Source organism: Haliotis cracherodii, unplaced genomic scaffold (assembly GCF_022045235.1).
Source record: "Haliotis cracherodii isolate W230 unplaced genomic scaffold, xgHalCrac1.p SCAF_4, whole genome shotgun sequence".
Taxonomy (NCBI): Eukaryota; Metazoa; Mollusca; class Gastropoda; order Lepetellida; family Haliotidae; genus Haliotis; species Haliotis cracherodii.
Genome location: NW_027266297.1, coordinates 41608183 through 41629578, shown reverse-complemented (window position 1 = coordinate 41629578; position 21396 = coordinate 41608183). Strand labels below are relative to the sequence as shown.

Below are 21396 nucleotides of genomic sequence, written 5' to 3'. Positions count from 1 at the left end.
TGACGGCTGTCTTTTAATAATCGAGTCTGGACCAGACAATCCAGTGATTAATATCATGAGCATCGATCCACGCATATGGGATCGATGACATGCACCAACCAAGTCAGCGATCCTGACCAGCCGATCCCGTTAGTCGCCTTTTACGACAAGCATAGTCGCCTTTTACGGCAAGCATGAGTTGCTGAAGACCTATTCTACCCCGGATCTTCCAGAATATGATCACGGAAAAGATTGTCTGTGACCGACTCGTCCAGATTTAGAAAATAATATGTCATTGATCACCCTATACGATAGTGGACGAACATATATAACGATACAACTCTGTGAAAATATGCTGAGATGCGATGACCAATAACGCAGGAAATCTCCTCTACGTGTAAAGAAGGTTGTGTGTATTGTGAAATCAACTATAAGTGCAGCCCACAAATCTGAAACGAGGCTTAGTTGCTTCACTTCCGTCTCGCCCTACGCCATTTTGTCACTTCCAGATTCCAGTAGTTGCTGAGGTATATTTTCTTTGTTCGTTCTCAATACGTGCAGCAAATCCGTGTCTCATATCCATACAAGAGATTTGACTGAACGAAATAGCGTGTGCATGTTATATTTTTAGCGTTCGTAAAACCGTAGTCTAAGGAATAAGCATTTTTCACAGATTGCGTGTAAAACCGAGAGGAGAGTTGACTTGTCAAAAATGTTCACGTCTGAATTAAGGAAATACAGGAACCCAAGTGTTTTATTTGATCGGTGGATGCGAGTTCTGTCATAATGTTATCGCAATCTAAGATAAAACACAATAATATATTTGTTTCATTTTATGTTTATGACATGAGTCATTTGTGTGGAATCGCGTTTGAAAATGAAATAGCTTTGTTTTATCGACATTTGATAACATCTATACTTCCCTCCCAATGTGCCAAAAGGTTGCTGTTTCACAAGCAGCTTTGTTTCACAAGTAGGTTTGGATGTTTTTGACTGAACAGTGCAACTATGTTAAACATGGGCTTTGTCTGGTTTGTGCGATGTTGCAACAAGACATGTCTGCATATTTCATGTATTTGCGTATACCAAATATAAATCGACATTACCAATTAATTACTTGCATACAAAAATGTTTGAATGTTTTCGAAAGGCCTAATAGTATAACAACACTCAATTGCACAATGTATTCATTTCGATTTTCTTAACTAATCTTGATTCGCTGATAGAAGGCAGGCATCACATATACATGAACTCTTCTCTCTTGTCGAATGATGCACCATGATCAAGGCTCTAGGTCTAGCGAAGTTGCATCTTGTTAATTAGACATGTATACAGCTGTTATGAGTTTGTGACATGATACACACTTAGACAGCATATGTACAGATACAAATTAAAAGTCACCTGAATCAGTATTGAAGCAGAATATATTTTAAAATGTCTACAGCAAAAATACCCCAAAGAATGGACCAAGGGGAGTGAAATTGTTTTGACTTCTCAAATAAAACTATCACTAGCCAATGTGAATGATGAAATGTGATTAAACACCCAAAGACTCAAACAAAACATTATCTGGAGTTCTGAAGAGTATGACTAAACATTGGGCTGTTACAGTCTTTGATACAATCTTGGCTCAACATGCTCAAAGGCATTAGTATTGGAAACAGCTGCCTACCAGTATCCGGTGGCCAGTACCATTTCTATCAGGATAGGGGAAATGTATTCCTTCTTGACCTTTTCTCTGGTAGAAACTTTCAGCGCTTACACTCTTTATTTACAGTTTTAAAAAGATATTTGCGTAACAAATGCTTAATGCAAATCTCAGCTGAATTTCTTTCCAAATAGTGGGACAAACTGCTTGGTGATCATCTAAGTTTGTGGGCTTTCAAATCATGCATCTGAATGGTTGATCTCAGGAATCGTACGAATCATATTTGAGGTTACAATTGATGAATTCTGTAACAGAATGACTGCCGTCGCTGTGTTTTGTTTTTGTCCTGGGCCCCATGTTTAGGTGCTTTTTTCATGTTTTGTCTCAGTGAAAGATCTTTAGTTTCTTGAGAAATTCTAGTTACTTTAAAGTAAAGACAGAAGAAAATGGTAACTTGTTTGTTATCTTCACGATAGCCTTTTTACATTAAGTCACTCACTGTGAACATACAGTCCTTGCCCTTCTGGGATCACTGAGCCCTAATCCTCAGTCATCTTAGCATTGTGACTTTCTTATGTCTGTATGGAGGGACAGCAGCTACAATATAACTGCTGGAACCAAACCACTAAGACTTACACAAGTTGCACTAACCTTGACTAAGGTGACTCAAAAGCCACACTTGGAAAAGAAGCTACAAACATCGTTCAGAATGAAAACTTTTAATGTTATAAATAATAATTGATCATATGTGTTGTATTAGCCTCTGGAAACAACAAACCTTTTACAACGAGAACCAATATGATATCCTAGACCAGCAGACATGTCCACTGAGTCAATGCTCAGCCTGTGTACACTGGTTGGAAACAGTTTCTGTTTGCTTTATAATAAACAGTAACATCAATCCTGTCTGTTTCAGGAATAGTGGAACCTTATTGGACAATTTCGGTAGCAACAGCCAATCAGGTTTGTGTATATGTTGTGGTATTTTATTAGCGTCATGATTGATATGTGTTTAATGGATGGGTGAAGCAATGCCTTTTGTGGGTTATTATTATTATCCACATAATGATGATGTGCTAAACCTCTTGTGGGAGTGCAGGTGCCTGGTTCAGATAGTGATTGACGGTTCCTCATTGAAATGGTTTAGAGAAATAACATGCAATGTGGTTCAGGAAAAAATCAAGAGAAAGTAAAGGCTCAGTTTATGCATCTGAGGACTAGGTACATGTAGTCTGTAAGATAAGCTGTTATGGCTTTGTCAGGTCTGAAAGGAATTTACCCGTTATAGTTTGAAAGATTGGAAGCTGATTTGTTATTTTCTTAGTTGTTTATTGCCACACCCATCACATTCCAGCTATAAATGATGGTAGCAATTAGAAGCTGAAGACTACTGAATCAAGATTAATCAGATGCAAATAACACCAAATTTAACATTTACAAATTACCTAATACATTTGTAAGGGGCTTTTTTTACCTGACTGGACAGTTCTGCAAGTGTTTTTTTGGCTATGATATTGGAAGACCTGAAAAGTTGATAGCCAATACTACTTTTTAACATGCGTCTATTTGAAAACTTTTCAGTGTTTATCATACTTTTTTTTTCATTACAATGTTTGGAGATCGTGGGGTGTGCCTTTCATCCCTAGCACTGAACTGCATGTTGTAGTTGTTGTTGTCTGTGGTCTGGAATGTTGTGTGGTAGCATGGTTGTCAATAATAAGTTTTTTAGTTCAGTGTTCTAACAGTGTTGGTGTTGTGTTCGGACTCATTAATCTATTACAGTTCCTACAACAAGTGGGGTGGTTGGGTAGTCTAGTGATTAAAGCATTCGCTTGTCACGTTGATGACCTGGGTTCGATTCTTAACATGGGTTCAATGTGCGAAGCCCATTTCTGGCGTCCCTTGCCATGATATTGCTGGAAAAATGCTAGAAGTGGCATAAAACCACACTCACTCACTCATTCACTTCTTCAACAAACAAACAATGGTTGAAGCCAGGACTACATCAGCAGTAGCACCCTCAATTATCCAATGTGTATACATCAGCAGTATAACCCTCAATTATCAAGTGTGTATACATCGGCAGTAGCTCCCTCAATTATCCAGTGTGTATACATCAGCAATAGCACCTTCAATTATCCAGTGTGTATACATCAGCAGTAGCACCCTCAATTATCCAGTGTGTATACATCAGCAATAGCACCCTCAATTATCCAGTGTGTATACATCGGCAGTAGCTCCCTCAATTATCCAGTGTGTATACATCAGCAATAGCACCCTCAATTATCCAGTGTGTATACATCAGCAGTAGCTCCCTCAATTATCCAGTGTGTATACATCAGCAATAGCACCCTCAATTATCCAGTGTGTATACATCAGCAGTAGCTCCCTCAATTATCCAGTGTGTATACATCAGCAATAGCACCCTCAATTATCCAGTGTGTATACATCAGCAGTAGCACCCTCACCTTTTGGCATAAAAACATTCTCTTGGTTTTATTACCAAACAAATTCACCAAGTTCATTGCTTTTCATATGTTTATTCTTGAACAACCGAAAGTTAAACAGCAGTGTCTGAACAAAATTAAGTATCTAAAATTTTCTGAGATATAGAAAAAAGGAAGTTTTGAGAATATGAACAAATCAACAACAAAAAATCAGTATTGAATATAATATTTGGATTAATCTTAAGGAATACAATTAGAAATTCAACATTCTCACAAAACTAAAGCTTCATTAAGAAATATGGAATTAAAACAGTTTAAACCTCAGTATGAGTTAACTGTTCTGTATGTAATCCAATAGATCCATCAATACAACGCTAATTACACAACTAAGAAGACATGAGATGGATTCTACTTTTGTCGTAATATCAATGAGTTTTAGACACGGAAATGGGTGTGTCTGGTTGTTATGGGTTTGTTATTGCCCCAGTGCTTAATGTAATGTGCTTATTCTCCAATGGCTACCTTTTTGCAATGAGCAGGCATTAACGAAATTCAATATCTGTGCATCTGGGAAAAGTCTGTCTGCTTGCTGGTCTATAAAATGATTCTCAGAATATGATTGTGCAGTTGCTTTCCTGTCTTTCTTGTTAAGTGGAGGTTCATCGAGGGTTGTATCAAAATGGAATTAGAAAAGTAAGTTGGTTTTAATATTTTCATACAAAGGTTCAACTAACATTTGAAATTCATTTATCAAGTTTGGCAAAGTTGAGTATTTTAGAATCTTTGACATTCAGGATAATACAAAGTTGAAAAAATGTAATGACAGTGGAAATACCATGAAAATTGTTCATTTTCTTAAAGTAAGTATTGTTATATGCTTGTAAGGATATGTTTTATTTACATCCTGTATTACTTGAACCATTATCATTTCAAAATATTAGAAAATGTTGGTAAATGGCCGAAATAAGTTATATAAATAGTTTGGTTTGGGGTGGTTGATTGTTTGTTTGCATCAGAAATGTGTTTGGGTGATGGTAAAATTATATTTTTCTGTAATCATGGCGAAAGTGCAAAGTTTCATGTGTCTGTTAGTCCTCCAAATTCCTGCTTGTCAGAATTAACTAGCGATATATTAATATGATTGACAGAATGCTTCTAATAATTTACCTTGTCCTATTTAACCAGCCCGTTAGACATGCCTGACTCCAGCGAAACCAATCGCAAGTTGAAAAACTTGACGCAAGATCTCCGTCGACATGCCAAGATGCAGCGAATTAAAGTGTCGGAAGCATGTCGGGATATAATGGCATACTGTGACGCCAACCAACAAACTGATATGCTTATATTCCCAGCAAGGGACAACCACTTCCGGAACAAAAAGACATGCAACATTCTTTGAGAAACAGTTTTTCTTCTTACTGAAATACACATATTCTGCAAGGCGAAATCTGAAAATTGACACAATGGAATTTAAAACTTCACTGTGAGAAGTGAAATCTTGTCTTGGAATACAAATTTCACGACAGTCAGTCATTTGTTAACCATGAAATTTGTCAATAGTTCATGTAGCATATTGTCATTTGACTGTTATGCAGTAGCTTGTTGCAGTTTCAGAATGTGTTTCGATAAATGATAGCCTTAATCTGACCAAATTTGATACTTTATCATGTTATGTGGGTGAACATTCTATTTATATAGATGTGCTCAGAAATATGTACTTCAAATTGTATATGCAGGTTAGATAGTGATGTGAATCTCATTGAAATTTTGGTATTGATATCACCCAAGAAAGTATGGAAATATGTCTGCGCCATAGGAATTCAGTAAAGTCACGAGATAGTTTGTACATTGCAAATTGTGATTTTGTTGATCATTATTTTAGTTTTGTTTTTCACTTCATGCTTTCTGCTTTTTTTATTCCTGATTTTTGCATGACATATTCTGTATTGTGACCTAGATCACCTTTGTTTCATGCATATTTGTCTTGACAAAAATGCTCAAAAGTCACATTAAGACTTTCTTTGAAGTCAAAAGAGGGTGGAAACCCTTCTAAATGATCTTGAAACTTGGTGAAACACATTTGAGCATATTTGTGAGCAAATTTGAAATGATTCAAGTAATTTGTGTTAGCTATTTTCTAGCAGTGCAAATTATTTATTTGCAACTTATGAACTATTTCATATATTTCAAGGAAGATGCTTGAATAATATCAGCATTTCACTTTTAACAGACATCAAAATTTGAACTTTCTTAGTAATTCCAAGAATTGCTGACACAATGATCTTGTATATTTCAAAAGAAGCATGCATTTACGGAAGGCCTCAGTATGTTGTGTGTAGTGTTTTCAGTTGATACTGTGAACCTATAGTGAATGGCTGTTCTAACACTCTGCATGTCTACAGTCAGTAGGAATCTGTGTACATTTGTCCTGACTGCAATAAAGATTTTGTCTCTATTTTAATTCTGCATCTGTGTTTTCTTTGCATGCGTAGAGATTTTTGTTGATGCAGTTAATTTTTCGTTGCAACTGTATGCACACAATACTGATACAGTCTGACTTCAGCCACTGGTCTGTAGCCCAAGTCTAGTAAGACTTCTTTTGGTCAAGTAAGTTTTGTAAATAAAAGCCATACATTTTTATGTACTGAAAATGCTGTCATAAGACTAGTAGACTCCAAAGGTTTTGGCACAGACTGCTGATGTATCCAATCCCTGACGCCCTGAGGAGTATGTAGAGAGAAGTCAAATTTCAGGAAAGATTATCCTTCCTTGGGTGGAAAAAGTTATGTATCAATACAAACACTATCCACATAATAGGAAGCAGTTGTCTGAACATGAAGTAGTTCTGATACCGCATTTGGTGTAATAGGGGCTTAGTAAATTGACAAAGGCTTCGCAATCAAAGCTATACACAAGTTAAATGTTCTTTTTCAGACTGCAAACAGTAAGTTACTACACAATTAAACACCTTGTCTGCACTGCTGGTTTCTGTAAAACATTCTGTAATATACACAGGAAACTGGACTTTCACGTAATAAGATGAATACAGTATGCAACAGCTTTTTCTGGCATTTAAAACAATTGGCTAGCCTTGTGGACTAAGTCACAGCTATTCAATATGCTAAGTTGCATCCCTTAATCTGTCAGGGTCTGCTTGTCATGTTCAAGGAACAGTGGTGTAGCCTTGTGGTTGAAAGCGTTAGCTTGTCACACCGAAGGCATCGGTTCGATACCCATCATGGGTACAACGTGTGAAGCCCATTCCTGGTGTCCCCTGTCGTGAAATTGCGGGAATATTGCTAAAAGCAACATAAAACCATACTCCTCATCGAATCCAAGATGCGAGCTGATTGTAAACCTTGGTTGCAAGTGCTGCAACTTGAGCCTTAAGGTGACTTGTAATACAACTCATACTTTTCAAAGGTGTGTCAAACTAGACCCGTCAGATGGTGTTTTTATGGTAACGTTAATAATTCTAAGGGAAATAACTTTGGGATGAGGAATTTGGGGGTGTTATATGCGGTAGATAAATGATAGTACTTAAACAAAACTAAGATCTTATCCACCGATGTAAACTAATTATTTGGTAATTGTTAATTGTTTATGAAATGTTTGGGGATGATATCATCCTTGTACATAGAAAGAACATGATTGCATTGGTCACTTTGGCACACAGTTGTTTGAAGTTGAGTGACTCAACCAAGACACATGAAATAAGGCTGGGGTTTTTAGATGGAGGCAAAGCAAACGACCTTTGGATGTTCAGCATTTTATGATAGTGTTAAAATTCAAATTGTGAAAAATCTTTTGAGAAAATGGCAAACTGCAGGGTAGCAAGCTGAAACAATTATATTGGACAAGACCCAGTGAGTTTCAGATTTGTCAGGAAAATCAAAATGTTGGAAACAATTGAAAACTAACGACCACGTTATGCTGCCACACTAGGCTTACTTGCTGGCCAAAAGACTCACTACGTATCACGTTGAGCTCCCTTTGAAGGAACTTGGTTAGTGACAGTGTATTGGTTGTATATTTATGATTTTCAAATTGGTAAAGGCACAACAGAAGCACACTGTCACCAATGGCTGATCAGCCAGTGGGGGTTCATGTGAACAGAAACACACACACACATTCACTTAAAATATGACCTGAACCTCAGCAATACTAATCCCCCAAATACCTTCAATTTATTGAAGCGCTTCTGTATATCCTTGTCTGATTACAAACACACACACACACACACACATGGGATCTAATGAGAGACATGGATGAGACGTGGACATCGCGATAAATTGTAGAAACCACTGAAATGAGATTCTAAACTGTTCAAGTTCTGTACTTCAGAGGAAACAGACCGAGTATGTGTTCAGGCGACCTTGAATATGATATCCAAGCCCTGTTGGTTGGGCCAAACATTGCCCAGTGTTACATGGATAGAGTTGCCATGGTTATGCCCCTATTATCCTTCTGTGTTGTTAAATACAGCAACACTGTTGTACATGAACATCCTGGGCTTCATCACCAAAGTCCCACAACAACAACACAGAGGTTTCTTGACTGACAGACCTCCAAGAATGGATACAATTCATTTTCTCCTGACTTTGATGTACCATATTTTCTTGAGTAAAGTGTGCACCCCTTCTAGGGGATTCAGAATTTTTTTAGAAACTTTTTCTAGTACTAATATTATATAAGGAAAAAAATGACAACATACCCCTTCACTGGCGAATTCAGGTAAATGAACAGTAGATAACAAACTTGGTCAATACAAATTTGAAATTTGAGATAAAACCTCATTAGACATGATAATTTACCATATTTCCAAATTGGAATTGTTTTATAAATTATATGCAGAGATTAGGTTACCATGTGTACCGTGTACATTCAAGTCTTGATTTGTAAGAATTGTAATATGAACATAGTTTTCTGTCAAAGTAGATGTGTTGGCCAATACACCTACAGTTAAAACTAAAAAAAACATGGCAACAAGACAAGGCTTCTAAGAAATATATTTTGACTTCATTTATTCTTTTTCCTTTTACCTTTAACTCTGTATTACCTGCACATTCTTTGTCATGATCGGATGTAGGTATTATGTGTAGGATAAAAAACAGAGGGTTTTTATGAGGGTAACATTAAACCCGAACAAAAAAAAAATTTAAAACAACATTTATTAACATTTTTATGTTTCAAACATACCTTCCATGGACCTGAGGAAACATGTATAATTGCTGGCATTCATGTACTTGAAAAAGATCTCTGTAGTTTTGTGGTACACTCACAGGGCTACAGATAGGAAGGTTGCAAGTTATATCCATGGAAATATAAACAAAACATTGTCATTTGATTTTACATCTTTCCACACATTTCATTACATTGTGTTCAGGTAGTAAGTAATTCTAGCATGAGACATGCACATGTTACCATATCAACATAAATTGAATTAATAAAATCCCCAGGATAGCATATGCACTAACAGGTATACTATTCTAAATCCCTGGCGTATTTTAAATTGATAAGAGTGGGGAGAGTACAAAAACATCCATGTTTATGAGATTTAACCAATAGGAGAACAGAAGGATGATATCACTGAAGGTTTATCAGTCTCAATAACACCGGTCTCTCTCATATTCTCACAGATCCCAATATGTTTGAGATATCAACTTTTAGGTGTGCTGATGGTCAAACAGGAGTATTTTTAGAAAGTGTAGATTAGACATAAAGATGTATTAAATCTTGCTTTTTTAAATCAAAGGTCTTGTGTGGTCAACATGGTCAAGTTGAACCCTTTTCTTTCTTGTCTCAATGTTTCCCATTGTTGATGACCGCCTCTGTGGTCTAGTATTAGAGTACCTGCCCTGAGAACAGAAGGTTGGGGGTTCAATATTTGGCCGCACCATTCAGAAAGACGTTAAAAGATGGTACTTGTTGTTACCCTGCCTTGTGCTCGTCGGCTCGGAGTCATTATACTGTATCTGAGTGGGGTATTCATGTTAAATTGTGGCATGGTATCTCAGCAGACATGCATGCATGCATGCCTTATAAATGCAGTAATCTTGAACGCGATGTTAAACCTCATTTCAGCTCACCTATTGTTGAGAGTTAAATATATGACATTGCTTGTAACAAACCTAATTATTGACCTCAACATGGATTATGCATTATGCCAAGTTGGATGTGAAAATTGATGCTGAGAATTGCACTTGTTAAAAGACCGAGTCTATTTTCTGTCCTAAATTAATGTGAAATGGGTATGTCAGGGAGGGATTGTGAGTTAAGTGCTTGTTTTATAATTCATTCCTATGGGTGTTTATTCTATCCACTTTAAACTAAAGTGAACATACTGGTCAGCTATACAAATCCCACAAACCTGTTGACACATAATTGATGGGGGAGCATGTAGGAGTTGTCTCCCTTAGACCATGTAGCAATAACTCTGTGGTTAAAACTTGAAATCCAAGCCTAGATGTAGTTTCTCATAGTGGATTTCTTGGTTTCATTTAATGTTTGCTTTAATCTAAACATGATCTTGATCATGTTTCAATTTGGAAACAGTGCCTGTGATCTTCAGTGAAATTTCACCTATTTAAAACACTGCAGTACAGGATATGGTGATGGACTAAAACTTAGCTTTACAGTGTTATGAATAATTTATTGCTGCTTTATTTATGTAGCCAGAATTTTGCGGTTTTGCACAAGTATATTTTTTTATCATTAACCTTTTAATCAGTAATTACAATTTTGTTACAGTTTCCAACATCAACATTTGTGGTATGGATTTTGCACAGTTCATATGAGTTTTTAACTGGAGTTGTCTCCCTTTGACCATACATATGAATGTAATGTTTCATCCCTGCCAATTTCACCATGCTCACCTGACCTCATATTGTTGACCATACATTATATATGTATATTATTTTTCCCCATGTTAAGCTGACATATGGGGAATTAACTGACATACTATGCAAAGAAGTGTAAAGAAATCTAGTATGAAAAGGCAAGGCAATGTCACACATTTGTCTGTAGTCACCTTCTACTAATGCAACTTGAAGAAGAGTTGACACACAAACAGTGCCAGAGTACATCCTTTAGTCAAGCTGATTATTATTGTACTCAGCATCATGCTCAATGTTATTTATCATTTCTTTTTCATAACCGTTTTCACAAGTTTGTGATAGTGTCCTAGAGGTATGGGTTTAGGATAGTTGATTTGTTTTGACAGTAGAGTTGTCTCTCTTTGACCCATACACTGGATCTACTGTAGGGTTTAACAAAGAGCTCTAATGTTGACACTCCATCATTTTTGACATCATCATCTGTCTTTTTGATGGACACCTTCAGTTAGTTCTCCAACAAAACATGCATTCATTTTGGTGCTTTCCACTACGTGACTAAGTTTAGAGAGGATACAAGGTACTTTCCCTGCAGTAATTATGAGTGAATTCCTGGTGAAGAATTACTTCCTCTACCATTCAACTGACAAGGAAATCCGATCAAACACTACCTCAAGCTGTTAGTTCACAGTTAGCTCAATTCCCTCATTTGAGCTCAAATGCAAGACATATTAGATTTTCATAAATTTATGTTTCTCTTTTCTTTTCGTACAGCTTTATTGCCAATCATAAAAAGGAGTGAGTAAGGTGGTGTCGCCATATTTTCAAAACAGTGTCACAAGAAAGACAATCAAACATAATTCTTGGCAGAAACCTCTTCATGGTATATTCTTTTGGCTGGAATTACTTCTTCTGTTTGCATAATTCTTCATGTTGCATAAGAAGACCCTAATGTCTACTTTTGACCAGTCTGCTTGATGGTGTTGAGGTTCTTCAACTAAACTGGAATGTCATTCTTAGTGTTCAGAGTAGCTGGACACCCAGTGGTATGATGCAGACATCTCTAATTTGTCGTGTCTTTGTGGCTGTTCTTTCTTTGGGCATACTGATAGTCAGCATGAGCCAATAATCTATCACCCTTAGTGTGAGGAATAAACTGGTCTTGAACACGAGCGTTTGCCATAATGGTAATGACCTACACTTCGTAATTTGATCCAAATATACCTAGCTATGATTTTCCCTCACTTTAAGTAACAACAAAAGATACAGTTGATTATCACTCACCATATGTGCACTTGATTGGTAATCAAAACTTTTCTAGGTGATAGGTGTTTTCTCCAAACTCAACTGTCAAATGCCAGCTTCAGCTTCTAGGCTTTTGTTCTAACTAGCATTCATCTGTCAGGAACAGACTATAATCCCCCAGCCCCAATCCCCTTAATCCTCCCAAATTTCAGTTTTGAGCTAACTGTGAAGACCGCCCTCAACCTGTGATAAAGCCATGACATAGAAATCAGAATGTTTGCAGAGGTATTTTATGGTTGGGTAATCCTGTGTTGAAAGGTATTTGTCTGATACTGTGACAAGCGTAAAGTACTATGAGGGTGACTAAACAAGAATTAATCAAGACTTCCAGGTTTTTTTATGGTTAAGAAATAAACATTGAGTATGATTTGTCGATGCAGATGTGAATATGAACTATTTCATGTTGTAAATACAAGACCGTTCCCAGACCCAAGAAAACTTAAGGACTTCAGTACGTTCCTAAAACAGGGCTCATAAACTACTGTTAATTTTATGAGGGTACTGTAAAGTGAACAAAATGTATATGCTCTGATTATCATGGGATTATTTGGATGGTGTATGGTATCTGAAACATTTTCTCTCCTATTTGCATGTAAAGAAACTCTATGGACATCATGGTAGGTACATTTACAGTACCAACAAAATCTCAGATACACACTTCTACACAGGTGTATACTTTAGTGGCAATATGAGCAGTATACAATACTGCACTACACGCAAATACAAAACAACTATTGAAAAGAATGAACAATGTATTTGGTAAAAATTGGAACTTTTCTCAACCAGTTCTTTGTTGACCATGTACAAGGTGACAGTAAATTCATTTTTATCTGAAGAATAGGCAGTGTGAGGAGGGAGGCATTTAGTATTTGGGTGACACAACTGAAAGTCCAGCGAGCCTATGTTATGGCTTGTTTGTCCGGTGTACGTCATGTGTCATAAGCATCTTTGGCTCAGAACACACGGGGCCATTGAAGCAGAAAAACATGCTTGTTCCTACTAATGTAGTCCTGCACCGTGACTGTGGAATTTATTTATTTTATGAAAGAAACCCAATCTAGATACCTGGGTTTTGTGTAGAAAAGCAAGTCCGGCAAGCTCTAGCTAGCTCTATTAATCAGCATCAGGAAAATTATGTGTTTATCTTAGAGGGGAGAAGAGTATTGTGTAATATAAGATTTCATAGACTAAATGTTAGTCTACTCTAATTTGTTCAGTTGGTTAGAATCTGATTTCCAATATTGCCGCCATGGCAGACATATTGAAAATTCTATTAATGGCCATAATTCAGTAGTGGGGTTCAACAGATATGTTGCTTTTTGAGCTATTAAAATTTTGCCCTTTGACCATGCTGAAAGCTGAAGGATAATATGGCAACTACACTACATGTCCATTAGTTTTAGAAATGAAATGAAATTTGGTATGTGTTTAGGTAGTTTGGTTTGTTTGTTGTTTGATGCCACTCTCAGCAATATTCCTGCTATATGATGACGGTCTGTAAATAACCAAGTCTATACCAGGCAATCCAGTGATTGACATCATGAGCATTGATGTGACAAATGGGATATGGTAGCATGCATCAACCAAATCAGCAAGCCTGACCACCCAGTCCTGTTAGTTGCCTCTTACGACAAGCATAATCACCTGGTTGCTGAAGACCTATTCTAACCTGGATCTTCATGGGTATGTGTAGGTAGTAGTGGGGCTTAACACATGTTCCATTTTATGGAGACATTTTAAATATTGATTTTACTATTAGTGTAAACCTTCGTGTTTATGCAGAAAGTATTTGAATATCACAGCTGAGCTTTCGTAAAGAGTCTGTCTCTGTTGACAGTTTAAGCTGTTGACTGCATGACCAGGTGAGCCGCAGTGCCATGACAATGTTTTGTATATTTGAGTTTGTTTTCACACAAACTGGTGTGTTCAAGACATCTCATCAAGTCATGATCACTCAGGCAGATTAATTTCACACAGATTGTTTGCAGTTGTTCTGAGTCCACCTCAGAAGTATGAAGGCAAGCAGAGAAAAATTTCCTTGTATGATGCATATTGTTTACTGCTGAGATAAACTATTTTCAGATACAATGCCTGGGCATTGATACCTTGATTATGAAAGACAGACGTGTTATGAAATATGAAACCAGATGAGAGGTACATCAGATCTGGTTTGTTGATGAGATGAGATGAGAGAGAAGCACTTGTACATAGCGGTGTGAATTCACTGAATCCCTCTATTGAATGCCACACAAATCCCCAGGGAGCACCTGTGTGTCCTTGACTTGCCAGACCAGCTGTGCATGAGAGGGTGGGCTGGGAACAAAGACACTCACCCCCAATTGGGGGATAAAGCAGGTCAGGAGTAAGGGGTTGTCTCAAAAGTATTTGGTCACAATTATGATATTGTGGTAATTGGCCTGATTGATGTGAACGTTCTTTTGCAAGTCAGTTTGTTTAAATTACATAACAGGTTTATGATGTCCGTACTGACAGAGTTTTAGATAGAAAACATTAGATTCCATGAGGTGACAGGTTCAACAGCCTCCTTGAGACAGTCCCTTGTTGTGAAACATGCCAGTACAGATGGTGGGTGCACAGATGCCAGCATACAGATGACCAACCATTGTGTGGGTGGACTTTCTGCTCCTTGTCATGTGTATAACAAGGGATTTCTTTCACCATTTTGCAACTCAGCAGGACAAAAATGGAATCTGTATGGTCATAGAATACCTCTGTTTGTGTAAAATGTAAAGTGAGAAAACCCCAGGTATTACAAGTATACACATCTAGTGGTTTAAATTTTTAAAGTGTACATATTCATTGTAGTCAGTGGCTGTTTAAATTCTGTGAAAAAAGGTTGTATGAAGTTTGAACAACAAAACACATTTGTCATTATTCACAGAGATAAAAGTATGATATTTTAAAGGCAGAAACTGTTTGCAATCAGTTGTCGAACATTCCCATTTAACTGAAATGACAAACTTCCTTGTATGTTATTTCCAGATCAATATAATTTCACAAATACTTTCCTGTTGATGATTCATGAACATTAATGAGAGACTGCTTTATGTTTTGTATGGACTACAGTACAGGTTGAAATAGTTTCTCAACATTGTAAAGTTATATGATCGGTAGACAATAAGTCTTCTCTGGAGCAGTGTAGACTTCCTTACCCATTATTCATGTTGACATGCGAGAAATATTGATGGATTTAGACCCAGTAGTCTTTGTAGAGATTATTTATATACACATGGGTTTGACTTTCATCCGAATCAGTCACTGTGACAGAGGTGGATGTTGACTATTGTTACTGAATATAGCTTCCAGTAAATAATACTGACAAATGGGAACCAAGTAGAGGGAAATAACACTTCAAGACAGCCATGGAACCCAGCTACAGGTTGTAAGTCACGCCCCTGATTTTCAACTGCTGGGTGGAAAATATGACCAGACCTGTTCCAAAGTCAGTTACCATGGAGACATAAGAATAAAATACAAATCTATAGGTATTATGTCTTGTAGGAAAGCCCCCAACCAGTCAGTGTAAAGGTCAGAAGTTATGTGCAGATACATGATATATGAGAGTGTTTTCCCACAATGTTTTTGACAAGTACCATCAGACATAGTCAGATGTAACCAAATATCTGTCATAAGGATTCCTATCCAAATCCCCAGAGCAGTAAAACACGTTTTGAGATCTGGAGTCAAGGGTTAGAAAGGGGTCACTACAGACATGAGTTATCGCGGGTAATTAACATAATTCCTCACGAGCACAGCAAAATATACCTTTGACAGAAGTGGTGAAATGTTTTTTAGACACGTCAGCATCACATGCCAATATAAAATGAGTTACCAACAATTGAGCGCAACTCTAAAAATATTTCTGTTTTTCTGGAGGCGTTTTGTGTTTTTATATGGATGAGGAGAAACACGAACATGAGTATTGAGTTTTATGTGGGTGAACTTTAATCCATGAGTTAAGTATCTACCGAGAAGGAAAAAGACTACAGACAAGAAATTAATGAATTTGAATTCATTGTATTCCAGCAACTGAATACTTTTGAAGTAGAGGAAATAAATTCCCCAGCACAGCATGTACCATCTGTACACCACAAGTCAGTTAAACAATAATCTATTTGTGATTGGTCCACAACTCACAAGTGATTAATTCACACCGTAATAGGATTGATTTTTCTCTAATTGCTCTGCAAGAATCAGAGACACTGCCCTGGTAATGCTTATCAGGTTGCCCTACCAGGATGAGACATCACGCTCAATACCAAGTTGCTATGGCAACAGGGACTGTTAATAAATTACCCAGCCTATATTATCACCTGCTTTGTTACTGAGCAGCAGCTGTGTATATATGTTACAGACTGTTATTGACGACAGACAGTGATGGATGGTTGATGTGTGTATTTCATGTGTACAGGTCATAAATCATAGAATCGTCACACAGATCAGAACATCCAAATAGATATTTGAACAGGATTAAGGTAAGTTGGGAGTTGCTGGTGGGTTTATGATGAAATTACATGCACAAGTTGGGTTGATAATTGTTAATATCCTATGACGATGGTGTATAATGCGTGTTGATTTCTGATGATGTACAAGTGGACGTACGTTAGCTTACAGTGATCTATCGGAACAAAGGATTGTGTGGATGTTGGAGAGATTCTTAGTTATACTCACAGGAGAAGGTCAAGCTTATTCAGGGGTTTAAAAAGTCTGAGAAAGGTTACTGGAGCCAGGGCAGGTATAAACAGACCTCTGACCTCCCCTGGCCAAAGCACCCATGAGGCACAGGGTGCACGACTTGAATAAGTTCTGTGTACTCTTACTATGGTTGAGTGAAAGGGTCTGTTTATCAGGAACATGCATTGGCGTACTCACAGTAGTTAGAGACTGGTCATTTATCATAGGGGAGGGGGTTGCGGTGACATTCTGAAGAAAAGGACACAACGAAAGAAGGGAGGGTCAGCAAAATATGTGTACAGACCTAAGGCCAATCTCACCCAAAACGATTAGCCCATATTTTATTCAGAAATCTGTGAACAGGTGAAAGGACATTCAACATTATTCAAAACATATTTTGACACAAAAATGTATGAGTACGGATCATTGAGCCTGGAAGGGAAGGGCTATATTTGTGTAATAACTAATATGGCACAGTTGACATTTGAAGTTATAGTTAGGCAGATTGAAATAATTTCATTATAATATGGCCAAAACAAAATATTTTACCTTCAGAAAATCTTTCTGCATATTGACCTTGTTGCAACAATAACATGTCTTTTAAAACTTTTTGAATTTAAAAAAAATATGTCCTTTAAAACAAAATGTAATTATAGATTGATGAGCAAATAATGGTAAAAAGTTGATCCACATACTAAAATATTAAGAAAATATCCCACCTATTATATGAGTTAGTTTTCTGTTTGCAGTCACCTATGAATACAGGTGTTTCAGCTACTGCCTGGTTAGGTGTGGGCTACCTGGCCGGCAGGTTGTGGACACAGGTGATGGTGGGTTGCACAGCTGTTGGGGTTGGGGTCCTGGACGTACTCCAGCTGTACAAAACCATGGCTTCACTACGCTGTGAAAACAGAATCATCATGATACACTGTATATATTTTTTATTGAGAAAAGATCACAGTTTAGAGAGCGATGTTTGAGGTTTATCTTTAAAATATTGATGACCAAAAAAATGAACAAAAATAATGATGCCTTGAAGAATTTATTAAATGAAGTAAATGTCAACCTCATGAACATTATGCTGATTGAAAAATGATATAATGAAAAACATGCAATATCTGTTACAGTGCCTTGGATTTTTTGTAGTACTGACTAATCAAATATGTTGAGACCAATAGGACTCATCCAAAATATGATGAGAAATATTGAGGTTGAAAATCATGTCTAGTATACATGATTGCTGCTTATGTGAAACCCAGCAACCCAGTTGTGATGCAGATTGTGAAAGGCACAGAACAGCTATGTTGACATTTCAGGCCTGACCAACTTATGTCCTGTCATAAGCATAGCAAAATATACCTTTGACAGAAGTGGTGATATGTTTTTAGACACGTCAGCATCACATGCCAATATAAAATGAGTACCAACAATTGAGCACAACCCCAAAAGTATTTCTGTTTTTCTGGAGGCGTTTTGTGTTTTTATGTGGATGAGGAGAAACACGAACTTGAGTATTGAGTTTTATGTGGGTGAACTTTAGTCCATGAGTTAAGTGTCTACCGAGAAGGAAAAAGACTAAAAGTTTGAAAGGCATAGAACAACTATGTTGACATTACCGGCCTGACCAACTTTTGTCCTGTTTATAGCTGTGTATGGATTCATTTTGTCACCTAAATGATGTCTTAATTGTAACCCTGATATCCTAGCTGTATCCCCAAATCTACCCTTTGAAAGAATCAAAATTTAACAAGGGACCTTTTTGTTTGTGTATTTAAACTGTTTAAAGGTGACAACACTGCTGGTCTAACAGTGACGCTACAGAGGATATTTGATGTTTTCCTCAGCAGTAGGTATGCAGTTGTGTTTGTTGTCCAGTCTCGAACCTATGCATAGGCTGTTTGCAGGAAATAAGAAGCTATGATATGACATCTGCCGTGTTCGAAATTAGGGAAGGTCCTGGGGTCCTGGAGATGTCCTGCTGTAGTAATCTAAGGACCCCCTAAGTTTTCTTGGAGCATCAGCATGATTAGGGTAATGACAATGACCCCTTGACTTATATTCTTAATTTCGAGGGGCGTTTGGGTAGCCTAGTGGTTAAAGCGTTCACTCCTCATGCCGAAGGCTCAGGTTTGATTCCCCCACATGGGTTCAATGTGTTAGGCCCAATTCTGGTGTCCCCAGCTATAATATTGCTAAAAGCAACACAACACCATATTCACTCGCTCACTCTTAATTTCGAACACTGGGCATCCTTTGTTTGCAGTGGACACTTTCAGCTTTGATTTCCCTTTCCTATGTCCTTCATGTTAATCATGTGTTAAGATGTTTGAATTATTTATGAACTTTTTGTGATTTCAGGTGCAAGGCCTGGGTCTCAGAGCACGAACTGTTAAGTTCTGTGACAACATTTTCTGTAAGTACTACCACTATGAATCATTTTTACAATACGGCCAATGTGTTCACAATAGACTTTTGTGCAGTATTGTGCAAATCACTAATAATCCTTTGTCTAGAAATGTTACCTGTGAGGATTTCCAGAGCAGAGTAGGTGCCCAGTATGCTTGTAATAAAGACTGATGATGATTGTGTGGATACAGTGTGTGACCTGCTGATTGTGTGTCATCATGCCCCCATGATTTGGATTGCTCATACTTTCAACGGCTGGTTTGCCTGGCCCAGAGTTACTTGTTGTAATGCTGCCATGATATATCTTGTATATTGCTCAACATGGCATAAAGGAACATTATTCATTCTTGACACTGCTGATTAATGATACCATGAATGTATGTTTTTTTTATAATTTTATCTTTAAATTTTACAAACAAGAAAATTGGGACATTTAAGATGTATGTTATTTTCATAGGCTTTGATTGTAAAATCAGGAATATTTGTTTCACACAAATATAATTTTGTCTTTCAGATTCAGGCACGTCATGGGTAAGTTGCTTCTTCTTGACTTATGATATCAAGAGATCATTATACATAAATGACATGAACAATAGGTATTCTTTATTAGATTGTTTTTAGAGTCATAGGCCTTAAAAGAGGTTTTACATATCCTTCTAAACTTAGCAATATGTAAAATATAACAGACTCTGCACACTAAAATGGCGCAAGGCATCATTATCTAATTTACTATCTTTATCATCGCATATTATTATTATTATAACATGTTCTCATATAATAAAATTATACATTTATGATGGGTTTTTTCAACTTCTCTCCTTAAAATAATGTATGTGTCTTGTCTCCACAGCTGATATGAGAATGAATAAACTACAAGAAGGTCTACAACAGCAACGTCGCCTCATCGATCAGCTCCGCTGCGAGGCCCAGATCACGCGCATGAGGGTGTCCCAATGTATCGAGGACCTTGTCAAGTACTGTGACTCCCACACAGAGGATGACGTCCTCATTAAGGGATTCTGCAAGCCCAGTGACAACCCCTTCAAAGAAAAGGGTGGTTGCACCATATTATAGAGTTACCTCCCAATGGGAGGTAACTCTTGCATGGCACTGTGCCTGTCTTTGACTCATCAAGATCTGTCTCTTGTATTATGTGTAGCTCCAGTATTTTGTGTATTTTTCTTTGTGTTGTGAGACCTGAGCTCCTGGGGCCATATCTGTGAGGGAAGTGCGTGTTCACTTTTAGTACGGAATGTGTCCACATATGGCCATTTTGCCTCATATGTATGGCCGACAGATGTGATTTATGGGACGTTGCAAAATAACATTTATGTCATTGAGCTACTCCTACATATTTGATACTCTACAACACAGTTAGGACTATTTCTTGCAATGTTGAACAACTTTTACCATCATTATTTAACTACACAAGTATGAGGTTTCTCATCTGTCCATATATCTACATAAATAATTGTGTCCTACAAATAATGTTGAGATCTAACAATTTGCTAAACAATTGTCCATTGTTAGCTTACAGTGATGATGAAAAGGTTGCATTTCTGTTTGTCATCTTTCGATATCTGTGGCAAACTGGAAACAACTTACCCCGTCATCAATCTAGGCTTTGTCTGAAGTGTGATATGTTTGTGCACTGTAGTTCCTGGAGAGGCACTTTGGTAATCAAAGCATCATTTAAAGTCAGTAACATCTCATCATATTTACGTGAAATATGTGATTTTTTGTTCTATTGAAATGTGATTGAGTACATTCTACACAGTTCATGTCAAAAATGCTTTTACATCTTGATTCATCTTATTGTATAGTAAAGTAAATGTCTACATAAGAAAAGAGTTCTGTTTTCTGTGACATAGTGCATTATCATTGTACTGGTATTCAAAATTATTGCACATGCCCAAAGTACAATAAGGACGCAGTGTAAGTTTGATGGATGTAGTCAGTAGGAACAGTGTTAGCTTCACATGTTGATGGCCCACTTCAAATTTAATTCCACATTCAGCAATATACCAGCTCTATGACGACAGCTACATAATCTCATCTCAACCAGATGATCCAATGATTGACA

At 37.2% G+C, this 21396-nt stretch overlaps 1 protein-coding gene across 2 annotated transcripts; it reads left to right on the top strand.

Moving 5' to 3' along the window:
* The first annotated feature begins 442 nt into the window (after positions 1 to 442).
* Positions 443 to 21161, top strand: LOC139478596 (guanine nucleotide-binding protein subunit gamma-1-like). 2 transcript variants are annotated; one of them, XM_071261142.1, is made up of 5 exons: positions 443 to 506; positions 2544 to 2590; positions 19266 to 19320; positions 19828 to 19844; positions 20164 to 21161. In XM_071261142.1, exons 4-5 carry the CDS (start codon positions 19841 to 19843, stop codon positions 20385 to 20387), a joined length of 228 nt encoding a protein of 75 aa, XP_071117243.1. In that variant the 5' UTR covers positions 443 to 506; positions 2544 to 2590; positions 19266 to 19320; positions 19828 to 19840; the 3' UTR covers positions 20388 to 21161. The 2 variants fall into 2 exon arrangements, with proteins under 2 accessions (XP_071117243.1, XP_071117244.1); XM_071261143.1 differs by lacking the exons at positions 443 to 506; positions 2544 to 2590 and adding an exon at positions 16578 to 16708.
* Positions 21162 to 21396: the final 235 nt, after the last annotated feature.